The sequence below is a fragment of the Staurois parvus genome, unplaced genomic scaffold, assembly GCF_062004578.1.
Source record: "Staurois parvus isolate SC_StPar_1 unplaced genomic scaffold, SC_StPar_1.0 ptg000570l, whole genome shotgun sequence".
Taxonomy (NCBI): Eukaryota; Metazoa; Chordata; class Amphibia; order Anura; family Ranidae; genus Staurois; species Staurois parvus.
In genome coordinates, this window is record NW_028318366.1 from 1,903,084 (window position 1) to 1,922,116 (window position 19,033).

General features: G+C 46.9%; 1 protein-coding gene across 1 annotated transcript in view; it reads left to right on the top strand.

Moving 5' to 3' along the window:
• Positions 1-19,033, top strand: part of LOC149450607 (uncharacterized) — a 156,966-nt gene that overhangs the window by 92,036 nt on the left and 45,897 nt on the right. The window contains exon 3 of the mRNA XM_089691738.1: positions 10,656-10,670. Within this exon, the coding sequence (XP_089547864.1) occupies positions 10,656-10,670 (15 nt within the window). The remainder of the gene's footprint in view (positions 1-10,655; positions 10,671-19,033) is intronic.

The following is a 19,033-nucleotide window of genomic DNA, read 5'->3' on the forward strand; positions in this document are numbered from 1 at the left end:
GAGAACCGATTGGCAGCTTCTCAGGAAAGGGGCGTGTCCTGCTTATCCTTTCTGCCTTTCACTCCCAGAGCCATTTTTGCATTTTTTGCACACGTTTAAAAAATCATTTTAGGCCTGAAGATGACACAAAACCCCCAAACTATCGATTTTCTGAAATTAGAGACTTTAGAGAATAAAATAGCGGCAGTTCCAATTTTTTATGTCACAAAATATTATCACAAAGTCTAGGAAATGCCAAATTTCATTAAAAAATACACTTAAGCTGATTTCAGGGCACAAAAAAGCAATAAATGACCCATTTATGTGTAAAAATATAAAAGCCGAGGTTGCAGCGAGTAAATAGATATCCAACATGTCAAACCTTAAGTTGTGTGTGCTGAAATGGTGACAACCTTTAGTCCCCGGTATTATCTATAGGGGACACATTTATAGCCCCTTCTAGGTCATCAGTATAGAGTACGGAGGAGGTCTGCTCCTAGAATTATCCTCTCATTCTGGTGTGACCGGCGATATGTAACGTGTATCACAATCAATGTTATCACATGTAGGCGCTCCAGCGTGTGCTCTTATGTTTGGGTGTGCATATATGTGGGGGGCAGGGGGGGGCCTTAAAATTTTTTAAGGGGAGGAGTTATGTACTTGGGTGTAACTTTCATTCTTTACAATTAAAAAAACATTTTTACTTAAGGGGACAAAGACCTCTATGAGATGACTTTTGATGACAGGTTCTCTTTATTGAGTCATCCAGGGTCTAAAAGACCCCCAATGTCTCCCCTGTACTCCATTGGATGTAATGTAGCACACATCGCACCGCATTACATTCTTTGCCGGCCTCGATGGTCAGGAAATCTGTCAACATCACTTCTGGGTCAGGACAAGAAGGGAGTGAACGTGTCCGCTCTCCTCCGTTGTCACTTACCTGGTGTGAGAGGGCAGTGGAGAGAGGGCTTCCCTTGCAGCTAAGTTCCAGACTCCCCTGAGAGTGGGACAGCAGGAGTCAGGACCAAAGTGGCACAGGTCACCTGTAGGAGTGCTTGTTGGTGGTCCACCCTGGAGCACAACTGATGCACTGAGATGAGGTCTGCAGACAGGAGGTGCCTGTGTGAGGTATGAAAGACCTTCCGGGGAACAGAGGTTTACTGGATAGCCGGTTCAAAGCCAAGGTATGGTACTGGGTGGAGATCAGAACAGATGTAGTCAAATGGGATAACCGAGGTCATACACAGAGGAGCAAGAGAGAATATCTCTTAGCCAAGCCGAGGTCATGCACAGAGGAGCAAGAGAGAATATCTCTTAGCCAAGCCGAAGTCATACACAGAGGAGCAAGAGAGAATATCCGTTAGCCAAGCCGAGGTCAGGTCAGGGTTTAAGCAGAGAAGACAGGTCCAGGAGCAAGCCGAGTCGGTAACAGGAAATCACAGATCACAGTAGCACAGGAACAGGAAATCACAGTTCACAGTAGCACAGGAACAAGGTACTGGGGAGCCAGAGATCAACCAGCACCTGAGAGTAGTGCAGGGCTTCCTTATAAAGGCTGTTTGCTGCCAAATTTGAGCCGATGTCAACCTCTGTGGCCATGCAAGGTACTGGCAGGGGTGTCAGGTCTCCTAACACCACTGCTGAGGACAGAGACTTGACAGTGCCCCTCCAAAGGGCAGCCTCCAGATGCCTACTTGGGCCATCTTGTCTGTATATTTGGAGTAGAACTCCTGGAGAAGTCTTGGGGCATGTATGTTGTCTTTGGTTCCCAGGAGCCTTCTTCAGGAGTTACCCCTTCCATTTGATCAAGAACTGAATCTGCCTTCCTCGCTTCTTGCAGTGCAGGATTGATTCTGTCTCGTATTCTGCATCCTGCCCAACTGTTATTGGTGGCGGAGGAGGTTCTACTCTTCCCGGAAATGGATCATGAACTGCTGTCTTGAGCAGAAAAACATGGAAGACTGGGTGAATCCCATATGATTCGGGAAGAGATAGCTCATATGCCACTGGATTGATTACTCATTGGATCTGAAAGGGCCCAATGTATCTTGGTCCCAACTTCCACGATGGGCAAGGAAGTTTTAGGTTGGCTGTTGATAACCAAGCCTGGTCTCCAACCTTCAGAGAAGGATTTCCCCTCCGTTTCTTGTCATAGTATCTTTTGTAGTCAGTTTTCAATCTTTGTATGGATTCCTGGAGAGCTCAATAGTTGTCCTGTGTCCTGCTGATTCTGTCCTGAACTGCAGGTACCGAGGTTTCGAGTATGGTATCCGGCAGGCATGAAGGGTGGAATCCGTAATTAGCCCAAAATTGCGACTGATTCGTAGCGGAATGGACAGAATTATTGTATGCAAATTCTGTTAATGGGAGTAGAGATGTCCAGTCATCCTGGGAAAAGGCGGAGAGACATCGTAGATATTGTTCTAACATTTGGTTAATTTGTTCAGTTTGGCCATTTCTTTGAGGGTGGTAGGCCGATGATAGGCAGAGTTCAACTTTCAGGGTTTCACATAAGGCTCTCCAGAACCTGGAGGTAAATTGAACCCCTCGGTCAGACACGATATTGCTGGGCAGTTCGTGTAGCTTAACGATTTCCTTAATAAAAATATGTGCCGTCTCAGGCGCCAACGGAGTTCCTATCATTGGCAGAAAGTGGGCCATCTTGGATAGCCGATCTATCACTACTAGGATGGTAGCAAACCCCTCAGAGGGCGGCAAGTGTACAATAAAGTCCATTGTGATAATTTCCCAGGGACGATTAGGAATGGATTGGGGCCTCAGAAACCCCCATGCCTTGGCTTTGTCTCCCTTGCTACGTAGACATACTGTGCAGGATTTACTTAAGTTCTGCAGTCCTGACTTAAGTTGGGCCACCAAAATGATCGCTGGATCAGGTCCATTGTTTTTCAGCCAGTTGATGGTCGTGGAATGTCTTGAAAACTTGGGATCTTACCTCCTGAGGTACAAAGATCTTATCCTGGTGCCACAGAAAGCCATCCTGCCTTCTTAATGAGTTCTGCTCAGGTACGGTACACCGTGCAGATGCCTGTTCAATCAAAAGCTTCAGACTGGGCTGAATCAACAAAAAATTTTGGGCCGACAGGATGGTATCGGGGGCAAAGTTTCAACTGAATCTGGGAACATACGTGATAGAGCATCTGCTTTCCCATTCTTGGATCCTGAGCGGTAGGTCATGTGAAAATTGAAGATGGAGAAATATAGGACCCATCTAGCTTGCTGCGGTCTTAGGCACTTGGCAGATCTTAAATATTCTAGATTCTTATGAACTGTGAAGATCATGATTGAGTGACTAGCTCCTTCCAAAAGGTACCTCCATTCTTTGAACGCCATTTTGATCTCCAAAAGTTCCCTGTTGCCTATGTCGTAGTGCCTTTCAGCTTGGCTTAGTTTCTTAGAGCAAAACGCTACCCGATGGAGCAGAGCTTTTGGGCCTTGGCTCCTGTAGCCACCTCCGATGCTTCTACCTCCAGGATGAAGGAAGTGTTGGCTCTGGGTGTTGTAATACAGGAGCAGAAGTGAACTGCTTTTTTAACTGCTCAAAGGCTGTCTGTGCTTCTTGCCTCCAGAGAAAATGTGTATGCTGGCGAGTGAGTTGGGTAATGGGGGATATAATGGTTGAGAAGCCCTTGATGAACTTCTGATAAACGTTGGCAAATGTTGGCTGCTCAATAGGACAATAATATGATTGATGAGATGGGAAAGTGTCAGCTTTCTTTTTATCAAATACATCAAGGAAATGGTGGTAGGCAGGGGGAACGGATTGACTGGCATCTGATGTAGGCTGAACTGAGAGGCACACAGGGAAATTGGTGGGTGTGGGAGTGCCACAGTGCTGAATACAGTAATTTGATGGGAAGGTGACTTCTTTCTTGAGCCAGTTGATTTATGGATTGTGAGCTTGCAACCAAGGTATTCCTAGGATGGCTGGAAACATGAGAGATCTCAGGATGTCAAAGCAGATGAATTCCTGATGGACAGAGTCAGTTGTGGCTAGGATGGGAATGGTTTCTTGGGTAACGGGTCCTGAGCTAGGAGCAGTGCCATCTGTTAGGAGTACATCAAGCCTTTGTCTTTTAGGACAAAGAGGAATACCTAGGTTCTGGGCAAGGTTGATGTCCAAGAAAAAACTACAGGCTCCAGAATCAATGATTGCCCACAACTTGACTTCCTTTCCAGCCACCTGTAATGACATGGGTAGAATGACATGGGTGGTTAAGGTTCTGGATTACTGGAGATATGAAGGATGAGGCTGGCTGGACTTACTTGGTCACACTGGGCAGTTGCATAAGAAATGGCCCATGGCCCTGTTACATAAATGTAAGATTTGAGTAGTTGAGATGTGATCAGTAGAAATATGTCACTGTAAATTTAGTTTCAGTCCATGTTATTAAAGATAAGTGTTCCGAATTCAGTCAGAGACATATGTTCACCAATTGGCATCTGAAAGGACAGAGCATGTCAAAAAAAACGTTGTCACCTATGTAGCCAGAGATTGCCACCTTCTTGAAATCTAAAAGAAGAGCTCCAACCATTTCGGCTTCGGGAAGCAGCAGGAGACCAGGAGAGGGCTCCACTTTGTCTGCTAGCTGTGATTTATATACACAGATCAGAGGAATATATTTCTTCTTTCATAAAAGATACAATATTAGTTGCAGAGAGATGAAAATACTTCCTTCTGATTGGACACACTGTAAGCTACATCTGCATGTAAAACTGTATTTATAGCCTCTGTAGAATCCCAGAGATATGAAACAGGTATATGGCACCTGATTGTAACAGCTGAACAGTGATTGGTACTGTCGCGATCAGATTGATGCGCCGGTGTCAGAAATTCTATCCCTGACTTGGTGATTCAAACCGTTCCTGGTCCAATCAACTTTGGGTACTTCAGTACCCAGAACGTCCTGTGGGCTGGTATAGGGTTGATTGGCCAAGGGCTAATGTCCAGCCTATGTCCATATTTCAATAAATTGAGGGCCATTTCTATTTTACTGGCGAATCACGGACATTCTCTAACTTGCTCCAGTCACAGGATAACTCTTAGTAAAAGTTTTATTTCTGCTTTTATTCCCTTTTATTTTATAGTCAATAGCCAATTGTGTGTCTTTTTGTATTTTCTGTATTATTTGTAACTTTTTATACTTTGTACATATTCTATGCACAGCCCACTTTCGGGATATTAAATCATAAAGTTAATAAGTGACTTCTGGATACTTAAGCTCGGGCTCATATCTCCGGAGAGATTATTGTATTACAGTGTCTATATATGCTCGATCTAACTTCATTGCCAATCTGTATTCAATTGCACTGTGTGTTGGCAAATTGCATGCAGATTGTAAAGTAGCAGATCTGCCAGACGGAGATCTGTGTGTGTGGTGGCCCAGCAGACCAGTCTGCCAACAAACTGTTGGATGGTGGCAAGCTACCGTTTGTTGTGTGACTGGTGTGGGGGTGTGTGGACAGTGGAATCGTCATTCACACTGGGGTTCTAGCTTGTAGGATAGCTGGAGTAATGCTAGAAGTGTGTGCCAATTGCTAGACTGCTCCCCAACCCTTAGATTGCACCAGATTGTATATAAGATTTGTATCTGCCTGTGTGTGGTCAGCCATCTGGATTGGAGTGGAGTCTCCCTCTAGTAGTGGCCAGATGCAGTGCGGGCTGTGAATGCGTATCATGGCCAGTCTTATATGCTCAAAGTAAGACCCCCTCATCCCTCTTTACCCCAAGTCACGGCCGGACGTGCATACCTCGGTTAGCTAGGCGCCGTGGGCATGTGTGTGCGGTGTGGATCCATGACAGCCCCGCAGTAAAGGCATAGGTTGCCGTGCCGTCTGCGTAATCTTTCCTCTGGAGATAAGGCAGGTCAGAGAAGGCCAATTTGCATGGGTTTTACTTCAGGAGTGCTGATAGGCGGAGAAATAGGGACAGAATCCACTGGTCTTGGAACCCTTGGCAAAACCCTTGGCAAAGGGTCTGGGTATGTTCAGAATGTCTCTCCTGTAGCCGTCGATCCAATTAGGTAGTGAGTTGAATTAGATTCTCCAAGGAGGAGGGAGCCTCCACCCTAGCTAATTCGTCCTTGAGGGACTCAGACAGACCTAGATGGAACTGGTATTTTAGGGCTGCGTCATTCAACCCGGTATTGGCAGACAATTTGCGGAATTCCACAATGTAGTCCTCCACATGCCGTCGGCCTTGTTGTAGAGCATGAAGGGTGGATTCAGCAGTAGAGGTCCTCTGGGGGTCATCATAAAGAGCTGCCATGGCTTCAACGAATGTGATCACTGAGTTTAGCGCTGGTTCTTTTTGTTCCAGTAAGCTGTGTGCCCATGATTGAGGTTCGTCAGATATGACAGAAATGATGAACCCCACTTTAACTGTCTCAAGTGAGAAGGTCCTGGGTTTCAGTGCAAAATACAACTCACAAGCATTCTTGAAGGCGCGGAATTTACGTCGGTCCCCAGGAAGCGTTCCGGAATGGTAACCCTGAGTAGTACCACAGCGGGTGTAACAGTGGAAAGCGAACTGGCTGGTGCCACTGTAGGGATAGGACTAGGCAATGGATTCTGGTCTGCAGAAGTCGCAGCAGTAGTGAGCGAATGAAGACGTCCCTCCAGCTGAAAATATTCCTCCTGCAGATCCTTGACCACTTGCGTAAGTGCCGTCATCTGTTGGCACAAGGCCTCTAATGCAGAAGCACCTCTTTCGGCCTCAGACATATTGGCTGATTGATACTGTCACGTACCTGGTGAGAGATGCCAATGGAAAGAGGGCTTCCCTTGCGGCTAAGTTCCAGACTCCCCTGAGAGTGGGACAGCAAGGAGTCAGGACCAAAGTGGCACAGGTCACCTGTAGGAGTGCTTATTGGTGGTCCACCCAGGAGCACAGCTGATGCACTGAGATGAGGTCTGCAGACAGGTGGTGCCTGTGTGAGGTATGAAAGCCCTTCCGGGGAACAGGATTACTGGATAGCCGGTTGAAAGCCAAGGTCTGGTACTGGGTGGAGATCAGAACAGACATAGTCAGATGGGATAACCGAGGTCAGGCACAGAGGAGCAAGAGAGAATATCCGTTAGCCAGCAGAGGTCAAGTCAGGGTTTAAGCAGAGAAGACAGGTCCAGGAGCAAGCCGAGTCGGTAACAGGAAATCACAGTAGCACAGGAACAGGAAATAACAGTAGAACAGGAACAAGGTACTGGGGAGCCAAAGATCAACCAGCACTTGAGAGTAGTGCAGGGCTTCCTTATAAAGGTCGTTTGCCACCAAATTTGAGCCAATGTGAACTTCTGCGGCCATGCAAGGTACTGGCAGGGTTGCCAGGTCTCCTAACACCTCTGCCAAGGACAGAGCCCTGACATCTGTCCCCTCTACCCTCTGGCACCCGCTGAACTGTGCCCACAGATGGGCAAGCAGAGCCAGAGAAGCATAGTAGGTACAGGAGAGGATCACACACACGGGGTGGCAGAGGCTGGCACCTGAAAGGAGAGCCCTGAGGCTTGCCCACAGCAGGAATAAAGAATAAAAACAATACTTGCCCGGCACCCAGAACTACATGTCCCGGGCGTCGGGTGATGTAAAGTGACCATCCCTGCATGATGAGCCGACATTGACCTCACAGCACTGCCTCAGAGCAAACTAGTCATAGGAAGGATCAGATTTATCATTCCTTGTCTGCAGATCTAAAGCTCATCAAAACCAGTTCAGAGACCAAACAAACCCAACAGAGAAAAGGGGCCCCGGACCTCAAAATTGTAGTAAACACTAAACAGTCCAAACAAAATGTCTTCCCATGGGGGGAGTAGTTCTTCAATGTCCAGCAACCCTCCTATTCCCCCCTCACATCCACATCCTATTATTGTGTGACCAATACCATCCAAATCATTCTTACTTTCATTTCCCAAAGTTATCCGTCTACAAGGAGACCTGTATAGATCACATGATGGCACCAATGGGGATGGAGGAGGACCGGAGTCACATGACTGAGAAGATACTAAACCTCACCCTGGAGATCATCTACCTGCTGACCGGAGAGGTGAGGAGGATTCTGGGAGGTCACATGACATCACTCTTATCTCTATTAATAATACATAGACCTGACCGGAGAGGTGAGGAGGATTCTGGGAGGTCACATGACATCACTCTCATCTCTATTAATAAACACAGACCTGACCGGAGAGGTGAGGAGGATTCTGGGATTCTAACATGATATTCCTATTGGTTCCTCAATACAGAGATTTCCTCTTCTGAAGTCAGGTGATCATATGACCATCACAGTGCCTCCATGTGACTCCCTAAACCCTGAGAGACACAACATGCAGAAGATTCTAGAAGTCACCAAGAAGATGATGGAGCTGCTGACAGGAGAGGTGAGCGGTGCCGGGAATTCTGGGACATTCTCCAATCACTGATCATTATCAGTATCATTAGGATCTGTACATTATCTGCATTGTTACCATTGATGTCATTTTTATTATATATTCAGAGTGGAAACCTGAGAGATCCTAAAGTTGAGGTTAAAGAAGAGATAAAAGAGGATGAGGATGGGGGGATGGAGGAGTCAGAGCTTCTAAGAGAACACAAAGATCTGTACGAGGACACCATGGTGCAGTCATCCAGCTACAGGAACCCACCAGAGAGATGTCCCCGTCCTCTGTATTCCCGGGATTCCACACAGGAAGGTCACACCATCCCTCACCATCATCAGGTAGATGAGGAACAATCACTGATAGTATCATTAGGATCTGTACATTATCTGCATTGTTACCATTGATGTCATTTTTATTATATATTCAGAGTGGAAACCTGAGAGATCCTAAAGTTGAGGTTAAAGAAGAGATAAAAGAGGAGGAGGATGAGGATGGGGGGATGGAGGAGTCAGAGCTTCTAAAAGAACACAAAGATCTGTACCAGGACACCATGGTGGAGTCATCCAGCTACAGGAACCCACCAGAGAGATGTCCCTGTCCTCTGTATTCCCGGGATTCCACACAGGAAGATCACACCATCCCTCACCATTACAAGGTTGGTGGGATGGAGCATCTAGAACATGGACTTGTGGAGATAATATTTGGATTTTTCATGTTAGCTTATATTTATATATTATGTGAAATTTCTAATTTTCTTGGTTTAGGGTGAAGATCTGATAGATATAAAAGTTGAGATTAAAGCAGAAGAAGAAGAGGCGTATGTGAGGGATGATCAGCAGTCTATGGAGGAGGATGGAATAACGGGGACATTTATAGAGGAGGACACTCCTACAGAGATCAGCACAGGTGGGTCATGAACACTAAATACACTATATACTCCATGTTGTACATTACATACTCCTGACCCCTGCACTATATACTCTATGTTGTACTTTACATACACCTGACCCCTGCACTATATACTCTATGTTGTACATTACATACTCCTGACCCCTGCACTATATACTCCGTGTTGTACATTACATACTCCTGACCCCTGCACTATATACTCTATGTTGTACATTACATACTCCTGACCCCTGCACTATATACTCTATGTTGTACATTACATACTCCTGACCCCTGCACTATATACTCTATGTTGTACATTACATAATCCTGACCCCTGCACTATATACTCCATGTTGTACATTACATACTCCTGACCCCTGCACTATATACTCCATGTTGTACATTACATACTCCTGACCCCTGCACTATATACTCCATGTTGTACATTACATACTCCTGACCCCTGCACTATATACTCTATGTTGTACATTACATACTCCTGACCCCTGCACTATATACTCTATGTTGTACATTCCATAGTCCAGACTCCTGCTTTCCCCCCTCCCCCCACTGCTATATATACACATAATATGGATTCTCTTTTGTTACCCCCCATTTCCTCCCAGCTGGACATTTTATATCGGATGATGTGATTGGAGCACAGACTTTTACATGGTGATAATAATGTGATAACATCCTCCAACTTTGGACCCTTAAACAGAAAGTGATAATGAGGGAGGAGTCAATACCCCAATGATGGTGGTCTTCAGGATCAGTCCAGTCTTCATCTTGGTTGTTCTCCTCCCATCCTCACTCTCTGACCTCTGGTGGGGCTCAGCCCCGCTGTTCTTCATGACTAAATCATGGAGTAAATAAGGAAGTGCAGTACTTCTTGTGTTGGGAAGATGGCGATGAGTGATAGAGGGGGTGGGGACCCTCGTCCTATAATCCCCTCATCACTGTCCCTCCTATAAAAGACAGTTCTGGTTGTTTCCTCACTCTCTGACTAAGGTCCATGAATAAAGAAATGACCTGGTAGGAGATCAGAGGAGCCATTACCTAGTTCTCTTGTGGGTGGAATTGTAAGCTCCTCAGAGACCAAGCTGCCTGATGTGGGTGGAGTCCTGGTTTGGGGGAACCAATCAGCTCCTGTCTAGTAATCCTCTTTGTCTTTTGTATTTTAGTCCATGGCCGGGAGATGAGGAAAACCTCCGAGGATTGTCTCACTTTGTCTCCAGACTGGAAAGTAGAAGATGAGGACATCACACAGTATAGTCCAGGAGAAAACCCGGCTCCCTCCAATGTCTATCCAGCACCACCCAGTGTAGATGGACCATCGGATTCCTCGTATCCTGAGGAACCTCAGACTGTGCAGGACCGGGCTGGCCTTCCAACAGGGAAGAGCTTCTCCTGTACTGAGTGCGGGAAATGTTTCCAATCTAAATCTGATCTTAATGTGCATAAAAGATCTCACACGGGGGAAAAGCTATATTCCTGTCCTGAGTGTGGGAAATGTTTTTCACGGAAGTCCAATCTTCACACACATCAGAGATCTCACACGGGGGAAAAGTCATATTCCTGTCCAGAGTGTTGGAGATGTTTTTCAGTGAAGTCCAATCTTTACACACATCAAAGATCTCACACGGGCGAGAAGCCGTATTCCTGTCCTGAGTGCGGGAAATGTTTTTCAGAGAAGTCTGGTCTTCATAAACATCAGAGATCTCACACGGGGGAGAAGCCATATTCCTGTCTTGAGTGCGGACAATGCTTTTCAGAGAAGTCCAGTCTTCATAAACATCAGAGATCTCACACGGGGGAGAAGCCGTATTTTTGTCCTGAGTGCGGGAAATGTTTTTCACAGAAGTCCAGTCTTCGTAAACATCAGAGATCTCACACGGGGGAGAAGCCTTATTCCTGTCCTGAGTGTGGAAAATGTTTTTCAGATAAGTCCAATCTTCACAGACATGAGAGATTACACACGGGGAGAAGCCATTTTCCTGTCCTGAGTGAGGGAAATGTTCCTCACTGAAGTCCTGTCTTCCTGTACATCAGGGGTCCCACAAAACCCTGGAGGTATATTAGTGCCTTGAGTGCGGGAAATGTCTTCTAGATGAATGTTGCTGGACATCCCAGCTCTCATGTGGGGAAGAAGCACACCCTGATATACACATCAGATATATTCCATTGCTGATCTTCATCGTGGAAGAAACAGTTCATAAGGAGATCAGAGGCCCCCAAAGACATGGATGAAGTGTGGGACCGTGTTGACCATTGATTGCAGGAGAAGAATAAAAATGTAGTCCTGACCTAGAGCACTGGGCTGACTTTTGGGGTGCAGCCTACAGTGAAGGAAATGTGTATTTTCTCCCCTGCTGATGTTGAATGTTCGCCCCTCACACAGAAATGATCGGTCTAACAATGGAATGTTCGCCCCTCACAAAGAAATGATCGGTCTAACAATGGAATGTTCAGTGTAACACTGAGAGACAGAATACAACAACAAATTCAGCAGAAATGCGTCTAACAAATGATGACTGATCTGCATGTTCATGAGGGAAAGAAGTATTTGATCCCCTATCATTCAGCAGGATTTCTGGCTCCCAGGTGTCTTTCATACAGGTAACAAGCTGAGATTAGAAGCAGTCTCTTAAAGGGAGTTCTGCTAATCTCATTGTGTTACCTGTATAAAAGACACTTGTCCTCAGGAGCAATCAAACCATCAGATTCCAAACTCTCCACCATGGCAAAGACCAAAGAGCTGTCCAAGGATGTCAGGGACAAGATGGTAGACCTACACAAGGCTGGACTGGGCTACCAAACTATGGCCAAGCAGCTTGGTGAGAAGGTGACAACAGTTGGTGCAATCATTCACAAATGGAAGAAACACAAAACAAGTGTCAGTCTCCCTAGGTCTGGTGCACCATGCAAGATCTCACCTCGTGGAGTGTCAATGATCATGAGAACAGTGAGGAATCATCCCAGAACTACACGTGAGGATCTTGTCAATGATCTCCAGGCAGCTGGGACCACAGTCACCAAGAAAACAATTGGTAACACACTACGCCGACAAGGACTGAAATCCTGCAGTGCCCGCACGGTCCCTCTGCTCAAGAAAGCACATGTCCAGGCCCGTCTGAAGTCTGCCACTGAACATCTGAATGATGCAGAGGAGGACTGGTGGGAAGTGTTGTGGTCAGATGAGGCCAAAATCCAGCTCTTTGGCATCAACTCAACTCGCCGTGTTTGGAGGAGGCGGAATGCTGCCTATGAGCCCAAGAACACCATCCCAACTGTGAAACATGGTGGTGGAAACATTCTGCTTTGGGGGTGTTTTTCTGCTAAGGGGACAGAACAACTGCACCGCATCAAAGGGACGATGGACGGGGCAATGTACCATCAAATCTTGGGTGAGAACCTTCTTCCCTCATCCAAGGCATTGAAAATGGGTGGGGGATGGGTGTTCCAGCATGACAATGACCCAAAACACACGGCCAAGGCAACAAAGGAGCGGCTCAAGAAGAAGCACATTAAGGTCCTGGAGTGGCCTAGCCAGTCTCCAGACCTTCATCCGATTGAAAATCTGTGGAGGGAGCTGAAAGTTTGAGTTGCCAAACGTCAGCCACCAAACCTTAATGACTTGGAGAGGATCTGCCAAGAGGAGTGGGCCAAAATCCCTCCTGAGATGTGTGCAAACCTGGGGGCCAACTCCAGGAAACATATGACCTGATTGCCAACAAGGGATTGGCCACCAAGTACTAAGTCATGTTTTGTGAAGGGGATCAAATCCTTCTTTCCCTCATGAATATGCAGATCAGTCATCATTTGTTAGACGCATTTCTGCTGAATTTGTTGTTGTATTCTGTCTCTCAGTGTTACACCGAACATTCCATTGTTAGACCGATCATTTCTGTGTGAGGGGTGAACATTCAACATCAGCCGGGGAGCAAATACACATTTCCTTCACTGTATATGCTAGAGATGGTCTGCATATAAATGGAAGGGGGTCTGCTGTGCTGGGGGAGGGGTTTATGGGAAGGCTGGAGGAGTATATAAACTAGGATGGAGGGGGGAGGGAGAATTCAGTTTTAACGGGGTAGACAGATCAGACGGGGTCAGTACTTGTTGGTGTTACAAAAAACCAGTGGAATTGGTACCATTTGTATGAAAATAAAAAATGCTCAAAATCCATGTGAACAAGGTGTCAGTGAATGGACAAGGTGTCGGTGAATGAACAAGGCGTCGGTGAATGGACGAGGTGGCGGTGAATGGACAAGGTGGCGGTGATTGGACAAGGTGTCAGTGAATGGACAAGGTGACAGTGATTGGACAAGGTGTCAGTGAATGGACAAGGCGTCAGTGAATGAACAAGGTGTCAGTGAATGAAAGTGTTTGTTCCCCAATGCCAGAAGTGTGCCCAGCACAATAGGTGAGTTGGAAGGTTTGGTGCATGAAGAGAACTAGGATTGAATTGGTATTGCTGAATCTTGGCTTCATTCCTCACATGACTGGGCCATTCATATTCCTGGCTAGGTTCTCTTTCGGAGAGACGGGGGAAATAGGAAAGGTGGTGGTGTCTGTCTCTATGTGAGAAGTGATCTCAGAGCGAGTGTGAAAGAGGACCTAGTTGATGGAGAGTGTGATGAGGCTGAAGTATTATGGGTGGAACTGCACATGGGGGGCGGTACTACAAAGGTCATCATTGGAGTTTGTTATAGGCCTCCCAGTGTTAATGAGGAGGTGGAGACTCAGCTCCTCCCACAGATGGAAAGGGCTGGGACAGTGATAATAATGGGGGATGGTAACGACCTGGAAAGTGACTGGAGGAATGGTACTGCGGGTGTAAACACAAAACAACCCCTCCTGCCCTCTATGGCCCAGAACAAGGGTGGATAGATGGACCCGGAACTTGAAGAAATTCCCCACCAAGGCATCAAAGGTTGTGCGGCTCTAAACAAGGCTGGGGAAGACCCACCAATACTGTAAAGTGAAACAAAAAGCGCACCAACCTTGTGCATTACCTCAGTAAAATGTGATTTTATTGGATGTGAAAATATCCTCACAAACAGAGAAGTATAAGAAGCGTGTAAAGTCCTTGGTGAGACTTGACCAATCAGAGACCAGCGCGAGTCTAAACACGAGGGAAGGTTCTCAGAGTCAGGCTGACGCGTTTCGAAGGGAGTCCCTTCTTCATCAGAGCTGACTTGCAATGACAATCCTCTTCTATATATACCCTGGGACAGAGGTTGGACCCTCCCACTTGGGTTGGGCAGTCCCGGGAAAGGAGGCGGGACAAAGGTGACATCACAACATGCTCACACAAGTAACAATACATTACACATCAAGAGGTATAGTAAGAGACATTAGAAACATTCACCGGCATTAAAGCTGTAAGAAACGCAGGGCAGTGTAATATATACATGAGGAGGTCATATAGTCTGTGTATATATATATATCCCCATATAATAAATAATGACATATTGGGAATGCTGCATTGGGGTTCATGGGGATAATATTGTTGGATCAGCACAATGTATAAAAAGTAAAAATGAATGAATTGAATACATAATTCCTTTGGATAAAAGCCTGCTGGTTCCTCAATTGTTGACTTCTTTCCATGGAGATAAATGTGAACACAAAGTAGGTATACACATACATTTCAATGGCAGCCAGAATGTCCTGGCTTTGTGTGGGCTGTCAGTGGGGTCATTGGGCAGATCGTTATCTTTAGATGTATGGAGTATTCATGAGTAGTGTTACTATACTGGCAGCAGAGGGAGATCAAGTGCTGCCATTGCCAAATATGGCTTCTGGAGGTGAATTGGAATGCACGCCAAAAGGTGCGTGGCTGTGGGGGCGCATGCGCAATGAGGCGGTGGCACGCTGGAGTACTCATGGAGATGGGCCTCCAATGGGCTATCGCACATGTGCAGTGAGGCGACGGCAGGCTGGAGTAGTCATGGAGATGGGCCTCCGATGGGCTATCACACATGCGCAGTGAGGCGGCGGCAGGCTGGAGTAGTCATGGAGATGGGCCTCCAATGGGCTATCGCACATGCGCAGTGAGGCGGCGGCACGCTGGAGTAGTCATGGAGATGGGCCTCCGATGGGCTATCGTACATGTGCAGTGAGGCGGCGGCACGCTGGAGTAGTCATGGAGATGGGCCTCCGACGGGCTATCACACATGCAAGCCAAAGTCAGCTTATCATTTACCTAGTGGAGTGCACTCTGGACATCCCGGAAGGACGGCTGTGAGATGTGTTCCAGCCGTGGCTGTAAAGTTGGACATCTCCCTACAACTTGGGACAATTATCCTGCATGTGACCCCGCTGTCTTCATCTACAGCATCAAGTCTGGGGTGCTCTTCCATAAATGTCTCCACCTGTTTTCCAAACCAAGAGATCCTCCCCTAAACCTTGAGGTGTTGGTGGGATTGACCTGAACCTTTACATAGTTAATAGGGTAGATCCGTGATGAATTTGCATCTTGCATCACGCCTGTCCCAGACTTGTGTTCTACTCCTAGCGCTCTGGGTCACAGTCCTTAGAAACAGACTATTAAATTCTCACAGGTCAATCCCTTGGAGAATGTCAAAAGAAAGTCCTGCCATTACCCCAACAGAAGTAATTCCCTGTAGAATTCACCTCACAGGGATCAATGATGGTCAGGAAAGCACCTGTATCACAGAAACCAATGACTTTTTGTACATCTATGCAGAGCTCCTGTAACTGCTGCTGCCTTATCTTGGAGTAAGTGGCTGGACTCCATAAACTCCTAGAAGGGCACCAGTTGTTGTTGGAAGCATCAATTCACTTTAAGATGGTGAAAGGCTCTTTCCTTCTGGCACCAGAGTTACACTGGGATCAGGGCAGGTGTTTTGATTCTGGGGAGGGTGAAGTTCCTTGGGCATCTAGCCTGGAGATGCCTGGGTTGTCCACATCTGTAGCATGGGTGGTCCAAGGGTGACCAGAGGGCTGGGGTTGGAGTGGCAATTCTTCAGAAGCTTGGTACATATCCACATAGTGCACCAGCTTGGGAGAGGTGGGCCTCAGAGTCTTTTTCTAACAGGGCAGCTGGCCTGGCAGTGACCGGTTTGTCCACAGCCAAAGCAGAGTCTCTCTGTAGAGATAATGTTAGTGGATCAAATTATCCTCCCAGCACAAGTGTGTCCCTAAGCCAACCGCTTCCATACCCCAAAGTGATGTCCTGCTGGAAAGAGCATTAATAACCATGTGGCCCTCAGATGAAAAGCCATCCCATGGATACTTTTGTAGTTTTGCTGCTGAACTGGGACATGTACCTTGCAGAGGCATGTTGAGGCCTCTTGCTGGTACATGTTTGGAAGGGGCAGGGGTTGTAACAAAGGGCACAAATATTTTTTTGTGTTGTTTGTTGAAGCACAGACAGCATTGTGTCCTGTAGCTGGATAAAGCCAGATGGGCCAGCAGCAGGTTTGGATGCTTAAGGCTTGGCTGAATTCAAAGGACAATATAATAACCCTATGCTGGCAGAAAGGGTCAGACGTTTCTGAGTTTACTTCTGTGATGGACACACAGGACTGAGGGCTGCATGTCTTCCTAGAAAGAGGTTACCTGGTGCACAGAGTTGCTGAGACAGATAGCTTCCTGGACACTGGGACTCTGCTCTACTCTCTGATCTTCTGGCAACTTCTGTCTGTGTGGCCCAAATGCTGCGGCAGGACACACAGCCTTCTGAGGACCCATGATGTGCATATGAAGAACCTCTGCCCACCAGACCTCCTTTTCCCTGCCAAGCTGCCTGGACTTCTGTTGACTGGTGAGTCCCTGAACCTATGTTGTGTCTATTGCTTCTCATCCCTCATAGTGTCTGGACTCTGGACTAAGTGGCTGCTGGATCTGATTGCTGCAGTTTGCCAGTCTATACCCTTGATGTGCCATACCATGCTGCCCTGGTCTCTGCCCTGTGCTTGAATCACCCCACTTGTCTGTCCAGTTCCCTATACTGTGCTGACTTAGTCCCTTGTCTGTCCAGATCGCTGCCCTGTGCTGGACTCAACCACTTGTCTGCCCGGATCCCTGCCCTGTGCTGGACTCAACCACATGTCTGCCCAGATCCCTGCCCTGTGCTGGACTCAACCACTTGTCTGCCCGGATCCCTGCCCTGTGCTGGACTCAACCACTTGTCTGCCCAGATTCCTGCCCTGTGCTGGACTCAACCACATGTCTGCCCAGATCCCTGCCCTGTGCTGGACTCAACCACATGTCTTCCCAGATCCCTACCCTTTGCTGGACTCAACCACTTGTCTGCCCGGATCCCTGCTGTATCAGCTGGATTTGACCCTTGCTACATCCTACCCTGGTCTGCGTAGATCCCTGCCTAGTGTGCTGGACTTAACCACTGCTATGCTGTATTCACCCTGTGGGCTGGGTACATTCCCCTTGCCATACCGTCTGGTGGCCTGGTGTACCGGTTCTCCATTTTGCTTGGCCATCCTACATGGACTATCTTTGTGGTATTACATTGCTATCTGGTGGACTATATTGTTGTGCTGTGTCTTGTTATCTGTACTGTGTCCTCACATTCCCCAATATACCCCCGTATGTCGGGTTTTGTGTGATCTGCTCTGTGTGCTCTCTCTGCACTTCTAGTTTATCACTAGTGATGGGCTGAACACCCCCCAGTTCAGTTCATCGTAGAACATTTGAACAGACCAAAAGTTCGCAGCCAACATCGAACCTATGGGACTCAAACTTGAAAATTCAAAAATGCCCATTTAGAAGGATGATATGCTAGGTGTTAGCAATAAAAGTGGTATGGGGACTCGGGTACTGCCCTGATGGACATGAATCAGTGGAAAAAAAATTCTAATAGTACAGTTTTTAAAGGGGCAGTCATTTCTCATTGCTTAAAGTAAAAAAAAAAATATTAATTTAAATATCATGCCTGGGGGTCCCTTAAACTACCTGCAAAGTTGCACATCTGTACAATGTATAGAACCTGCTACAGCTGGACTGACACCATAACCCTTCAGAGTTATTCTTGACAAGTCCAGGATTGGACCCGGCTCTAAAAATTCTAATTATATGTAATGCACCTCTCATACAGGTATAGAAAAATGTGGCCTTCAGTGTTGATGGTGCCTGAACACTGTGTCCCCTCACAGTTACTATTGCTGGGTGCAGACATGGGCCCTGCAGTTGAGAACTGTTAAAAATTATAGAAAAATTATCTAGGATTGATTCTTGTTGATAAATGTCAGCTGGTCAGCGGAGTCTGTGGACAGACGCACTCTTATCCATCACAAAACCTCCAGCAGCACTGAATGTCCATTCGGAAAGCACGCTGGATGCAGGACAGGCCAGTACCTCGATGGCATATTGAGCAAGTTCTGGCCAGTGATCCATCCTCAAGACCCAGTAACCCAGTGGATGCTCAGTTGGAAAGGTCTCCAAGTCTGTTCTTGCCCCTAGATAATCCTGCACCATATGATGCAGACCCTGCCGATGGGTGCTTAAACCTAACAGCCCTGGGCGCTGAGGACTAAAGAACTGTTTAATCGGTCAGCTGGCCGCCTTCTCCACCGCTCTTCCTTTGACAGAATGAAGCCTCAGAAACACGTTGTCCAGGAAATGGTGACCTCCCAGTGTCTGGAAAGGTGTTACACAATTTCAAGGCATCCTCAGGATGTTTCATCCTCTGCTTCCTCTGGGAAGACTGGATGATCTCTGCACCTTTACCCTTGTAACGTGGATCAAGAAGGGTTGCCAACCAGTAAAGATCTCGCAGACACTTTGA